A 14,945-nucleotide genomic window follows, 5' to 3' on the forward strand; every position below is an offset into this window, starting at 1 on the left:
AATGGAGGGGGGATGGAGGGGCCTGAGGCATGCAGACAAGGGCTGGAACACTGCTGAATGGAGACACACTTGATTCACTGAAAAATTGAAATAATCTTTGATAAAAGTTCTGTTGTGTTTTATTTTCTTGCTGATTTTGATGGCACAAATGTACTACACATTAAAAACTTCGGGCTGCAGCACAATGTGGGAAAAATCCCCTGTACTGACCGCTGTCACTGGGGACATTTTCTCTAATGGGACCAATGACACAGGCAGGTATTACTCATCGAACGCGGTGTCCAAGCCTCCCATGAAGCCACCATGTAAACGAACGATAGGCCACCAGCCTGTACCACCTGTGAAAGAGAAAGATACAAACTGTTTTTAAATGAACAAGATAAGTGTAGTAAACCTTAGTTGAAAATCCAATCTTGTATCCAATGGCATTGTTGCCAGTACAAATGTTACTTAGACACTGTACAATATTGAACGACTATGCATTCCATTAAATTTGGGACACAAAGAAATATTGCTTGATGGTTGTACATGAAATAAACATAAGGAGACCACTATGATTTCCCCAAATTGCGAGTGATGTATAGAATTGCAAGACTACATTTGTTTGGCATTGATAGATCAAAGTTACGACAATATAGGAGACAACCATGTAATGGTAGTGGCATAAGTGACTTCACAACTAGAGTACACTTACTCGTTACTTGGATTGCGAGGGCAAACTGTTGCTCGAAGTTCATGCATAAGCACCATCATAATCCTCAACACGGACCGCGTGAGGCAGGCTGCCCTGAAGTCATGCAGCTCGGTAACGCATTGCGGCCGTGTCTCACCGTCCGATATGTAGGACAAGCATCCAGAGTTTTCTTGGCAGCAGCAGCTCTCCTCCTCAGTTGGCATTACGCGCACCGATTGCAGGTACACCAGGTGGAAACGCTGTCCATGCGATTAGGCTCAGGCTCTTGATCTGTTGAATCGTCCTCCCAACTGTCGTCCGAAGCCCCATCGTTTGCGCATCTTTCTCTTTCGAGTAAATCCACCTCGGAATACTCCAGCTCGTACTGGTAGAGCTGTATTGTTGCCATTATGGGGCAAAATAAAATTGGATAGTAATGGTACTAGTATCTGTTCACATGGGCTACGAGCAACAAAGGTATCTGACCAGAGAACAGAAACGAGGCTCAGAATACTCAAAAAAGACATTGAAACGATTGGAAAAGCAAATCTGATGTTGTCTGATGAGAAGCGGTCTGTTTATACTTATTGAGGAAAGAGGCGTCCTGCCATTTCCATGGAGACACGTCATTAGCTGGAGCGCAGAGAATGTTGACACAAGACGTGCATTGGCGTTGTGAAATGGACGGTACGCGTCTAGTGATCTCAGCCTCAGGGGTGGGAGGATATGCTTTAGTGCCGCAAGGGCAGTCCACCTTGGGCGATGCAGCAACGGATAAGATTATCACAAGATGGCCGCGCCCTGCTGCCTGATTTCGCATGTGTAAAAAAAGAGGAAAACTACGGTAAGGTGCATAGGAAATGTTTGTATGATCGATCAATTTATGCTTAATAACACATGCCCGAACCCTCGGGAAAATAATATTTTTGAGCGCACTATTCCTTTAAAGTTAGCAGCTAAATTACCTTAGAGAAGATAGTGAAGTGACAAATTCAAATGCTTCTCACACAGCTATCTGTATCAGCTATCAGGAAACAGCTATCAGTAGCATTCCATAGCTTTGTTTAGAAGCTTGTCTGTATCGTTAAGGATAGTCCCCTACTGTGTTGGCACAGATGTGTTAGATATGAATGGAGTGGAATGTTACTCAGTGGAATTCCAATTAAGAGTAATTGGCTCAATCATTTTCATCTGTCAAATAATTTCATTTTCTCTTATAACATTTTTCTAGCTGTACAGCAGCATCAATCTGAAATCTTGAAATTGCCTAGCTCCAGGCTTCTGGCAAGTGAGGTTGCAGGTGACTGGTTCGAATAGCACAGTTGGATAGAGGGTGGGTGGGATGTGTTGGAGAAATTTGAATACTTTGTTTTTGTAAAGACATTAAATAAAGGTAACCCATCATGTTGAATATTGCACATATTCTTTTTTCCGTAGGAATTTTCAATCGTTTAATGCTGCAGTGATTGGAAATGTAGCACTCTTCCAAACGGAAACCATTTTGTCAGCACCTGAAGTTATCCTACACCCGAACTCCAATGAAATCTACAAAATGTGTGTTCAGTGTATCAAAAGCTGTGTGGAAACGACAAAGGTACGTACATGTATACAGAGAGAAAAAGGTCTCCTATATTTGGCATTAAACTATAGATTATGTAAAAGACAGCGCAGTGCATTATAAAGTCTACGCAACAATCAAATACATAATTACTGAAGGCAAGTTTCCAATACAAGTGATTGTGTTTGTTTCTTTGCCTTAGTTAGGTACCTGGCAGAAGCTCTTTCCAGTGTATTGGTAGTATTGAAACAAATCCCCCATACATACATGAACATTTCTGATCAGTCTTTAATCAAATATTATTGTAGGTACAAGCCCACTGGGAACAAATAACATCTCATGAAATAGGTTGCTAGACCATGTATACATTTCGTACTGTGGAAAGCTAGGGGACATGACTCCAGCCTTAGTATTTCTCAAAAATATGTTGGTACAAATTCATAAAGGTTATTATTAACGTGGCTTTGCTAAGTGAGAACAAAAGCCAATTCCTTTGGTTAAAGGGATTCACAAAAGCTAATCTGTCTGCACAGATGCCTTTGACCAGGCTAGTTTACAACACCTTTAGGATGTGCTGCTGGAGTGGCAACCACATCCCTGATTCATGTAGAGATGTGCACCGGGAAGCGGCAGTCCCTCCTTCGGCTCTCCCGATCGCAGGCTGGATGCAGTCGAAAGCACAACACAAGCAGCGCTCTTTACATACCTCTTGGCGCATTTTGCGGCCCTCGATGGAAATGGAAATGCAAAGTCTGAGTGGCTTTAAAATTATTCTGACATATAGTATCTCCTGTTGGTTGATACTTCATATCTTTCCTCTCAACCTGTCTTACCCTCCTGTTTTTGATCCTTAATACCTTACCTCCCAACCAGTTCCGATCCCCTGTTTGTTGATCCTTGGTAACTTAACTCCAACCAGTTCTGCTCCCCTGTTTGTTGATCCTCAGCATCCTACCTTCCTACAAGTTCTGCTCTCCTGTTTGTTGTTCCCTAGTACCTTACCTCCCAACTAGTTCTGCTCTCCAAACGGGGCGTGGCTAACTAGCCATGGAGTAGGACGTGCCTTCCTGTGCAGCTCTGGTGGATCTGACAATGATCCGAGATACTACCCTTCAAAAATGACTTATATATTCCTGGATTGGGAGCACAGTCGTGGAAACGTGTGCTCTGCACAAACTATGAATAGCATGTGAATTGTGTGCAGCGTTCCGAGGGAAACACTTCACAAAGAAAACGGCTGCTGGATACAAAGTAATCAAAATGACCGACAGCAAAGAAATTACATCCGGAATAAAAAGAGCAGCTGCATAGACCTGGCAATGAAGCGAAAAGACGAATGCCGGCGTTTGGGAGCTGTGTGGAGCCCTGCTGGCTGCATGCCATGCTATTGACAGTAGAAGTGGCAGCTTGCGACGCAGACATTGGCCGCTGTCTGGCAGATCCCGGTGGCAAGTGACCTGGGGGTGTCGGAATAACAGCAGCGTGAGCGCAAGGCACGGGACCGGCATACGGCGCCCGTGCTGCCCCCAACCGCACACAGCGGATGCCCGTGCGGCGCCCTGCTGCACGCGTATGCAGGCGTTCAGTCCTGAATAGTCTCGCAGATAACCGGGCTGCGTGTGATGAAAGAGAGAGGCAGCGCGAGGTATGTGCCCACAGTCGGTGGAATCCCGAGCGTGCATTAGACGCCTAGCTTGGACACAGAGACATACGTTCACAAACGGACGAAGGATAAAATGATCCCTGCTTTGCGCTATTGCCAATAAGCAGGTTGCGCTGCGTGCCACACGGAAAGCACTCGGGACGCTCCTCCAGCTTACAGCGGTGTGCGGAAGACTGTACGAGCAGGCAGCAATAACACTGCACCGCTGGTCGGAGAAGCGTTGGTACAAGGGGGATGCTGGGGCCGGATGACAGTTTTATTGGTTTTGGCTGGGAGACTTGTGCCCAAGCCCCTCAACTGAAGTGTCCATCTCCAAGAGAAGAGGGCACAGGTGCCATTAAGGTGGATATGTGGCCAGGAACAACAGGCAATATATGAGGACCTGTGCATAGCAAAAATTGGAGGGGGTCTGGGCGGATGCTGGATGGTGGCATGAGCAGGAGTGAAGAATTAAGTAGGCTGAAAGCAGATGCTGTGAAACACTTCCCCTTAAAAGTGGACACACAGCGCTGAACTTTGCGGAGGCCTGTAGCACAGTGGTGGCGACAGGGAGGGTGTGCCTGTTGGCTTGCTGGAACAGGCTAAGGGGACATTACCTACAGAAGTTGGAGGAGGATGTGGGAGGACACAGCCCACTCGAAATGCAACCCTTATGCCACCACTTATTGCAACTCTCTAAAGTAGATGCTCCAGCGCCTAACCGAACAGGCGGAGCCACGATAACGCTAAAGAACTGGAACCAGACATGTATGGAAGCTGGTACAATGTCAGTTAAAGGATTGAGGGCTAAGAGCAAGCACTCCACGATGGTGTCACGGATGGCACTCTGTTAAGAGTGGCACAGGGCACCCAGGTAGGGTTTGGGTGGTTGTGCCGAAGTAAGATGGACAGATAAGTACACACACAGCTGAAAGTAAAAGAGAAACGAAGAGTAGGCAAGTGTAGCAAGGAAATAAGGTACAACAGAAATGGATGCCCTCTTGGGGTGTATGCAGATAAGGGAAAGAGTATTCCACGGACCTTAGGAAAAACTCCAGCTTTCTGCACAGTTTGCTATAACAGAGGCCCACGCTGTTTGCTCATGGCTGGGAACAACAGCTAAGGGTGTCTGTAACGCAGAAACTAGACAAGGGAAGGGGCAGAGGTTGCCTGACGGAAACCAACAGACAAGCTCTGTACAAAGGGGGCTACAAACAATACAAGAGAAGACACTAACAGACAAATCCAGGAAAAAGGAAGTCGATGAGCAAACTAGCAGAAGGAAATGATGGGAAAGCCGAATGACAGGATTGGATAGGGATAAAGAACAGAGGGTTGAAAACAAGGAAGAAAGCAATGGAGCAGCAGTCGGGAAACAGGGGGACTGCAATAACTGAAAGTAAATAATGTAGGTAAACTGTTGTGGATGGCAGAGGACGGTAGGGTACAAGGTTAAGAGCTCAGAGGAGCAGGAAAGCAAATAGCAAGCCCAAAGGAGCAGGGGCTGTAAGGAAGGGAGCCCAGAGGGAAAGGGTTTAGGGTAGCGGAGTGAAGCAGGCTGCATGGCAAGGAGCCCAGAAGGGCCGGGCAGCAAGGAGTGAGCCCAGAGGAGCTGGGCCGCTGACTGTAGAAGGTTGCAGAGAACTGTAGAGGGCTGCTAGGCTGGGAACCCAGCGGACAAAGGCTGTAGGTAGCAAGCAGCGGTGCGTGATCGGCTGCAAGGTAGGAAGCCCCGAGGACAAGGGCTGTTGGCAGCGAAGAGAAGCAAACGGCGCGGCAAGAAGCCAGAAGGACCGGGCAGCAAGGAGTAGCTCAGAGGAGCAGGGCCGATGACTGTAGCAGGCTGCAGAGGACTGTAGAGGGATGCTAGGCTGGAAGCCCAGTGGACAAAGGCTGTAGATTGAAGGTAGCAGAGCGTGATCGGCTGCAAGGCAGGAACCTGGAAGACAAGGGCGGAAGGTAGCAGCGGAGCGTGATTGGCTGCAAGGCAGGAGCCTGGAAGGCAAGGGCGGAAGGTAGCAGCTGAGCGTGATCGGCTGCAAGGCAGGAGCCCGGAAGGGCAAAGGCGGAGGCTGGAAAGCAGCAGAGCGTGATCGGCTGCAATGCAGAGAGCCCGGCAGGGCACTGGATCCAAAGCAGGAGTAAGGAGGAACCGCATACAAAGATCCGTAGCTCGAAGCAAAAAGGTGCTGGAAGGACTCTTAATGCAAGAGACTGAGCCCCTGCAGACAGCAGCTTTTATACCGCCCTGCCCAGCACAGAGGCAGGCTAATTGGTTGCACCTGGATCAGCACACCTGCATACAATCTGCCTCCTCCCTCTCTGACTCTGAGCTGGTGGAAGCAGAGCTGATCCCTAGGGATTCTGGGGATTGTAGTTCCGATGATGACAAATAGGAATAGCCAGGAATAGATAGTTATAGCCAAGTGCATTGTGGTAAGTGTAGTTTGTTGGGAAAAATAGAAAAGCACCAAAGTCTCGCAAATGGGAAATAAGGTCCAAGAAGTGAATAGCGGTTGATCCAAGAGTTTTCTGTAGTTAAATGAATAACCATTAGTCCATAATGATCGCCAATGTATGCGCCCATGGTGCAGGCATGACAGATGGAGACCTTCGCGAAGGCACAGCAGACTCCTTGGACCCCAGCACAAAGTGGAGCAGCCGCTTCCATTGGAGGTACCCCAGAAGGAGAAAATCATCAGGTTCTAGCCGCTATAACAGAACTGAGCGCCAAATGGGGGACGGCCATGGCGGATTTACGGACGGCCTTGGAGAACAAAATAGACGCAGTAGGGATCGAAGTCACCCTGCTGCGACAGGATGTCAGGGCACTGGCAGAAAGGGCAAGTGGCCTGGAGAGCGTGGTCAAGACTAACACAGACGTCGGCACACAGAATGCGAAGGAGGTCCACATACTAAAACAACAGGTTGCCAACCTCGAGAACCGAGCGGAAGAAGCGGAAGGGAGGGCAAGATGGAACAAAATCCGGGTGGTCGGCCTGCTGGAGGGGGAAGAAGGCCAAGACCCCACAGACTATGTGGAGAACATGATTCTGCAAAAGATAGGGGCAGACAAGCTTTCACAAGGGTTCGCGGTCGAGCGTGCACATCGGGCCCTGATGAGGAAGCCACGGCCGGGGGCCCCACCGCGAGCAATAATTGCGAAAGTCCTGAATTATAAAGACAGGGAGAAGATCCTGGAGTATTTTTGTAAAGTGGGAACGATAGAAAGGACATCCACTAACATCACGGCGTATCCCGACTATACAATGCTGGTGCAAAGACAGAGGTACAGCTACGTGGCGGTCAAGAGGAGACTGCGCACGGCTGGCATCAGGTACATGCTCTTGTACCCTGCAAAGCTAAAAGTCTTGCACAAAAGTGGAGCGCTCTTTTTTGACACCCCAGAGGATGTGACGAAGTGGCTGGACTTGCAGGGCTGCCCACAGCAAGATGAGGAGCAGAATCGCCAGAAGCACGATAAGTGAGGAGGATGTATTGAGAACGCTGGGGCATAAGTGGGAGGAGAGTCCTAACATGAGGATTCTGAACATTTGAACTGTATGATGTAGGTTGTGGACTCTATAACCCCATTGGACTGGAATATTGTGAATAAAATGCGCGAGTGAACTGGGTAGCACTAGGCATAGTAAATTATAAAGGAGCAACAGGACAGAGGCAACCTACCCCCAAGAATTAGTAGTAAGGCGGCCATTAGGGTGAATTTACCATGCTGAGCCGCGAGTACAGGCTTTGCCAGAAAGGGCTAGATGCGAGGGGTGCCTGAGATCCAGGGATGGAGCTGGGCAACAGTTGTGGAGGGTGTTGTTGGGGAAAGGTATGGAGGGGTGTGGGGGGAAAGAGGGAGGGTTTGTTGTATTTATAGTTTGGGGAAGTTCAAGTTGGGGTACAAGCCTACATAAATGAGTTAAGCGATTGGAGTTGGATTGCATAGGAGAGGGAGGAATAAGGGCTCTGACACGCCATGGGGGGATCTTAAAATTATTACTTGGAATGTTAGGGGACTCAATAGTTACCTGAAGAGAAATAAGGTCATGCTATACCTACGAGACAGAAGATAGATATTGCCTTACTGCGAGAGATGCATTTAACGCAAGATAAAATGGAGATGATTGGGAGGAAGTGGAAGGGAACAGTGGTGGGTTCACCATATACGGCTTACGCTAGGGGTGTGATCATCTGGGTGGCGCCGCATGTCCCGTTTCGGCTGTTACAGACCCTAGTTGAGACGGACGGGAGGATGGTGGTAGTGAGGGGGTTGGTGGAAAACAGGGAAATAAGCGTTGTGAATACGTACGCCCCGAACCAGAATACAGCTGCATATTTCAAAACCCTGTGCAACAATCTTAGTATGTGTGTTGGGAGTGCTGTGATTTTGGGAGGGGACTTTAACTGTGTATTAATCCCTAGGGTAGACAGATCTGATGGGAAAATGGATAGGCCTGCCCCGTCGGCCAAAGCACTACAGACGCTGCTGCAAGACTTTTGGTTGGAAGATGCATGGAGGGCATGTCATCCTCATGAGAGGCAATACTCCCATTATTCTGCCCCACAACAACTGCACACAAGGCTGGATTATGTCTTTGTCACCCCTGAGATACTGACAGAGATCACGCAAGTTGAATATAAAGCTAGGGTCCTTTCGGACCACTCTTCCCCTGATCCTTAAATGGCAATGTTAGCCCCCGAGAGCAAGAATCCTGACGTGGCGCCTCAGGGCAGAGGCGCTCAGAGACCCCCTGTTTAGGGAGGGCATGAGGGAAGAGATTGTTAATTACTTTGAGACGAATATGGGCAGTGTGGATTCGGCGGGCACATTGTGGGAGGCCTTCAAAGTTGTTATGAGGGGGGTGGCCATAGCAAAGGCTAGGGGGTTGCCGGGTGGGATCCTGGCAGACCTGCAGGAAGCTGAGGACGAACTGGAAAGGGCGCTGAAGGAAGACCGTGCCAGCCAGAACGCTGATCTGATACTAAGACTGCAGAAAAAGTGTGCAGGGCACTGGGAGAGGTTGTGTAACCTTAACAATAGAAAGTACATAAAGAGGCAGCATGCGGGAGGAGATAAACCAGGAAGGATCTTAGCATGGTTATATAAGAGCGAAACCCCTAGACCCCGATCAGATCGATAACAAGGGAAGGAGGAGGGGTGGAGGAGACCCAAGAGGAGGCTAATCAGGATTTTGCAAACTATTATGGGCTACTATATTGGGATGACGGAGAGGATAACCGCGCAATGATAGCAGAAACATTGGAGGACATAGGGTTGCCGCAGATTAGTGCTGAGGAAAGAGAGGAGCTGGACGCACCAATCACCTTGGAGGAGTAAGGCGAGGTGGTGAGACACCTGCCAACTAGTAAGACACCGGGGGCTGATGAACTCCCAAGTGAATTTTATAAAACATTTAAGGATGAGATGCTCCTCACGCTGCTAGATATGCTGAATGAGGCGTATGAGCTAGGCAGAATGCCAGAGTCCCTCAGAGAATCTATTATAATACCAATCCCAATCCCAATAAACCAGGGAATAGCTGCAGTTCCTATAGACCCCTGTCGATGTTAAATCAAGACAGTAAAATTCTGACTGCCGTTTAGGCAAACAGGCTAACAAGGGTCATAGGCAAATTACTACATCCGGACCAGACGGGTTATGTCCCTAATAGGAACATATCCAATAATCTTAGAAGGCTCCACAGATTCATTGAATATGGCAACGAAAGCGAGGACGAACTGGCGATTGTCTCGCTGGACGCAATAAAGGCCTTCGACTCAAATGGCCATGGTTGTTGGCGTCCCTGGCTGGCTATGGGATGGGTCCAGGATATTATCAGTGCGCTAATATGTTATACAGTGAACCGCTGGCCAGAGTTAAAACAGGGTCAGTGATATCAGAAAGGTGGAAACTCCGAAAGGGAATCAGACAGGGCTGTCCACGGTCCCCCATGCTTTACATATTGGCCCTGGAACCCCCAGCGATCTGTTTAAGGCAACAATATGACACGATAGGTATCCCTGTGGGAGGTGAACAACATCTGATATCCCTATGCGCAGATGACATATTATTGTATTTACGGCATCCAGAGGAAAACCTCCAATATATTTTGGAGGTGATGGGAAGGTATGCGGAAATGTCGGGATAGCGGTGAACCCCCAGAAGTCTAGCATGTTCCCATTGGGTGGTGTTAGGCAGAATCCTGTGCAGTTCCCTTGGGGAACACTGCAAAAAGATTAAGACTACAGGAGTAAGCAGTAAACCCAATTGGAAGCAGTCTGTAGCACCCAGATTTACCTGGTAGCTGTGGCTGAGCAGTCAGACCTCTCTCAAGAAGAATAGGGCAGTATATAAAGTATACACGATAGGGCTAAAAACACAGTAGAGCAAAGAAACATTGACCAGAGCTTTGTATAAAAAGTATATAATTATTTATTTAAAACACACTTTAGGCAATATACTAGCACTCTAAATCAAAAGCAAGTTAAAACACAGTCAGGTAAAGTATACACACCTCCCTTGATGACTATCAGACAAGTCAGAGTCAAAACACCACGATTTGTTAAACAGATGTGAGCGCATAATCTGATGGCACTCCAATAGTTCATTTATAGGGAGAGAAAAAGGCAGAGCTTAGGAATAAAACAGGTCCCAACACTTTTAGGAGTTCTCAGCAAGGGAATAAAGGCAGTAAATACTGTAGAGCCAAAGTTCATAGGCCAGGCCCACTTTAAAGGGAGCAAAGCGAAAGGTGCCCAGGATCACATGGTTTAAAATGCACAAAAAGTCTTTGCAGAATGTTCAAAAGAGGTTGGGGTGATTCAAGAAGGTAAAGTTAGAAGATCTGGGGCCAACCCAGTTGGCAAGCCAAGGATTTAAGGGTCACCTTGGGCAAACTGAAGAAAGGGAGTCCAGGCAGGACACAGTACTTTAAGAGAGAGGAAGCTCCAGCAGTGGCAGTTGTTCCTGGCAGTTTTTGTAGTTCGTTGCTTCGACCAGGGGAAGAGAGGATCTCATCGAGGAGGAAACGTGGAGTCGTTGCACTGCATACGGATGAAACCAGCCGCTGAGTTCGTCAATAATAGATGTGTTCCTTTTATTCGCGGTCAAAGTGGTGAAGCTTGGCTATCAGGTCGCCGGGGTGCTTGGTACGGGCGATTCGACCAAGAGACGTCTTTGGAAGGCGAAAAGGGCAAACTGGTTGGTCCCACCAGCTCAGAGGAAGAAGACTCGTCCAGTAGAAGATCTCATCTTGTCGTCGGGAAAGTGGTGAGGTAGTTGCAGCAGGGCTTCACCGGTGGTGTCGTCGTTGCAGATGGCTCAGCTTCTTCCCTCTTCGGATTCTTAGGTCCTGTGGCGACTTCTGAAGTTCCAGTCCCAAAGGCCCTGCTTTTATGCAGAAAACCCCCATTCATCAGCCTAGCTGTCAATCACACATGCTAAGTAGTGAGCCGGGCGGCTCACCACTGGGCCAATCAGAGTAGAGTGTGACTTGGGTTGCAGAGGCAACGCAGTCCAGGGTGCCAATTCCCCCCTCCATCCTTCCTGTGGAACATAGACAGAGTGGCACCATTTGGAGGGCTTCTGTGGAGAAGCCTGCCAAAAAAGTGGAACAAAGGGCTCGACCTTGGTTAGAGTTACAGAGACGGACACGAACGCCATTTTAGAAAAGAGTTCTGGCAAAAAGACCCAACCGTTGATTTAATATTAAATAAATAAACCGGCGGTATCTTTAATATTGCACCAAAAAGTGGTGCATTTAAAATCAATGGGAAAATCCCATAGAGAATATTCCGGTGGAATATTTTGTGTGGTAATCACTGCCACCAGCCAGAAACTTGACAAGGGGGGATTGGACAGTGCCCCCTTGAAAACAGACCCAGGGGCAATATAATTAACCCCTTCCAGTACTTCCACAGTATGATGGTTTGTACTGGTTCTGTTCACAATTTAGGACTAGTAAAGTCAATGGTGACTTTACATGCCCTCGGAGACGGTAGTCAGTCCCAGGGTATGGAGTCTATGTTTGGGGGTCACTATGACACCCCTGTGTTACTGCACTGAGGGTGCTGTGTAACACACACATAAAAAATAGATGATACCCTATGGAGTAAAAAGAAAACCCCATAGCCCCTAAGCACACAAAAAGTCAAAGACATACCTCAAATCATGCCTAAGAGTGGAAGGAAAAGAGTCTCACTCTTAGCAGGAGAAAAAAACAAACCCCAAAAATCCAGCAAAGCTGCTGGGGGACTCACTAGGTTTGGGAAATTAGCCTTATCAGAGAATTCTCCCTAACAGGTGTATCTAAAGGGGTCCCCCCGAAACAACTACCGGTGTTGCACGTACCATGGGCAGCTAGTACATTCCGCTACCTTGGTATAGATATATACCAAGCGATTGAAGAAGAGCACAAGCGCAATACAGGGTAGCCATTAAGAAAATTGAGAATTGTATGCGGTTCTGGGTGAAGCTGCCTTTAGCAATGATGGGACATGGTGCGATGTTAAAGATGGTGGTCTTGCCTAGGCTCCTGCATTACTTCGGGAATATCCCGTACTTCATACCTAAGAAGTTCTTCAGTAGACTGGACAGCATATGCAGGGACTTCCTGTGGCACGGCACACGAAATAGAGTAGCCCTCTGGAAGCTGCAGAACTTTTATGAGAAAGGGGGTATAAAGTTGCCCAATTATGAAGTCTATTACATTGCAAGTCAGCTGCAATATGTGGCTAAATGGCTCTCAGAAGAGGTAACCACTGAAACCAGGTTGTTCATGCAAGACTGTACCCTGTTTTATCTGAAGGAGGTAATGTGGTTGCCCCCAGCAGTAATGGACGGGCGCCCAGAAATGATGGTGCTCGGGTGGAAGATGTGGCGCAGGGCTTGTCAACTGATGGAGAACCCATACCCGTGTTCCCCACAGGTGCCATTGGTTGCACTGGCGGGCGGAGAAGAGCAGTTAAGGAAGTTGATTAGAAACCACTGGGAGCCGGTTGGGATGGCAACGATGGGGGATATTTGGCAGGATGGGAATATAACAGACTTTGAGGAGTTGGGGGCGGAAGCTGGGCTACACATTGGCCAATATATTACGTGTAATAGACTGGTGCGGAAGATCAGGAGTACGTGGCCAGAACTGGTACAGGAAGAAGAACCAGATGCTACTATGGACATAACATATCATAAAGCAGAGGGGGGGCATGTAAGATCTAGAATATACGAGATGATGATGTCTAAAGTGGGAAAGGAGGTGACGCAGTTGAGGCTTGATTGGGAAAGGGAGGTAGGAGTTCCGATGGAGGATGGGATGTTGGAACGAGCCCAAGGGTATCACAAGAAGGTGTCAAGGAACGCAAGACTTAAACAGATGCAACTTTATTGTCACTTAAACATCCTTGTTTGTTTTGCTGCTGAGAACAGTCAATAGAGAGGTTTATGCATGTAAAGTTTGCTCTTTAGTTTGGCATAAATTGTAGATGCTTCTGTTGCGTATGAAAGAACATCGTTTTTATTTAAATCCATTAATGAATTGCACGACATAAATCAGAACATTTATGCTCACTTTTTTTTTCTAAAATACATTGCAGAACTTCGTCCGATGGATGCATGGCACATGCATCGAATGCCCACCACAGCACGCTGATGAGGACGAATTGGTGATCTTCAGCTTCTTTACGGACATTTCACAGAATCCGCATATTATTGACCAGGCAATCACCATCTCCCAGAATATGCACAAGCTCCTGACCTCCCTCACCAAGTACCTGAACCGATGGAAGAGGTACCGCCCCCTTTGGAAGTTGGATAAGGCCAATGTCATGGAGAAGTTTGCTGCAAAGAAACCTGCCTGCGTCACATATGATGACAAGTTGCAGTTCTACACACGGATAGCCCAGGAGGTCACAGAGCAGGCTTTAATTAAAGATGAGCAGTGCATAAGGCTTAATTTGGCGCCATTGGCCTACACGGTGCAGGAGAATGCAAGAGCGTGGGTCATTTCACTCGGAAAACTTCTCAATGAATCTGCCAGAGAGGAACTCGTCAGTGTCCAGGAACAACTGCAGGTAAATGCTTTTTGTATTCTCTCTCGAAACAGTGAATGTATTGATCCTTGTGCACAAATCAGGCTTTCACAAGGCATTGTCTAGGGCTTTGCAAAGGGGTGTAGTGGTCGAGATGAACCACATGTATTGATCAATTCATAAAAAGCTATTGGTTGGTATGACGTGTCTCATCTGAGTGCCTATACATTTATTTCAGTGGCTCACCTGCCAACCTTCCCCAGGTAGTTTACAATTAGGGAGATCGCACATTACAACCCTCCTTAAAAATTCAAGAATTTAAACTCTAATCCAATTGTTGATTATTTGCCTACCTTATAGTACAGGGCTTTTAGAGCATTATTGAAATACCTTTATAGCTTCCTAGGTTATTTTTATGACAAATTTTCTAACAATTTAAATATATAAAGTGTCGCTCTAAAACATTTGCTAGAGGCCATTTGTAGTAATCCTAATCTGAACTGGAGGGGACTGTGTGCATTTGCGCTTAAGTGCAAAAGATCCCTATCTTGCAATTTTGAACATTTCCTGTGAGCAAAGGGCTGTACTCTAATTCCTGGCTGTTAGGCTGTGGCGAGCGTTCGTTTGGAGAAGCATATTGAAGAAAGAAAGCTCGCCTGGAGAAGCTCTTTGACAGAAAGAACGTGTACTCACGGAGGTGCGTGTGCCCTTAAGGGGGAGGAGCTATTGTGTCAGCTGGCGGAGTCACCTGACTTCTCCCACCTACTTGTGGCCGCCTCCAGCGCCCTTGCGGCGCTAAGCCCTGTGAGCAAAGGGCTGTACTCTAATTCCTGGCTGTTAGGCTGTGGCGAGCGTTCGTTTGGAGAAGCATATTGAAGAAAGAAAGCTCGCCTGGAGAAGCTCTTTGACAGAAAGAACGTGTACTCACGGAGGTGCGTGTGCCCTTAAGGGGGAGGAGCTATTGTGTCAGCTGGCGGAGTCACCTGACTTCTCCCACCTACTTGTGGCCGCCTCCAGCGCCCTTGCGGCGCTAAGCC

The 14,945-nt window shown here is 47.7% G+C and overlaps 1 protein-coding gene across 1 annotated transcript in view; it reads left to right on the forward strand.

Annotated features, from left to right (window-relative positions):
- Positions 1-14,945, forward strand: part of DNAH10 (dynein axonemal heavy chain 10) — a 2,725,177-nt gene that overhangs the window by 662,260 nt on the left and 2,047,972 nt on the right. Inside the window, exons 19-20 of the mRNA XM_069619694.1 lie at positions 2,111-2,267; positions 13,474-13,950. Of these exons, the coding sequence (XP_069475795.1) occupies positions 2,111-2,267; positions 13,474-13,950 (634 nt within the window). The remainder of the gene's footprint in view (positions 1-2,110; positions 2,268-13,473; positions 13,951-14,945) is intronic.

This window comes from Ambystoma mexicanum, chromosome 10 (genome assembly GCF_040938575.1).
Source record: "Ambystoma mexicanum isolate Mex_15411 chromosome 10, UKY_AmexF1_1, whole genome shotgun sequence".
NCBI classification, from domain to species: domain Eukaryota; kingdom Metazoa; phylum Chordata; class Amphibia; order Caudata; family Ambystomatidae; genus Ambystoma; species Ambystoma mexicanum.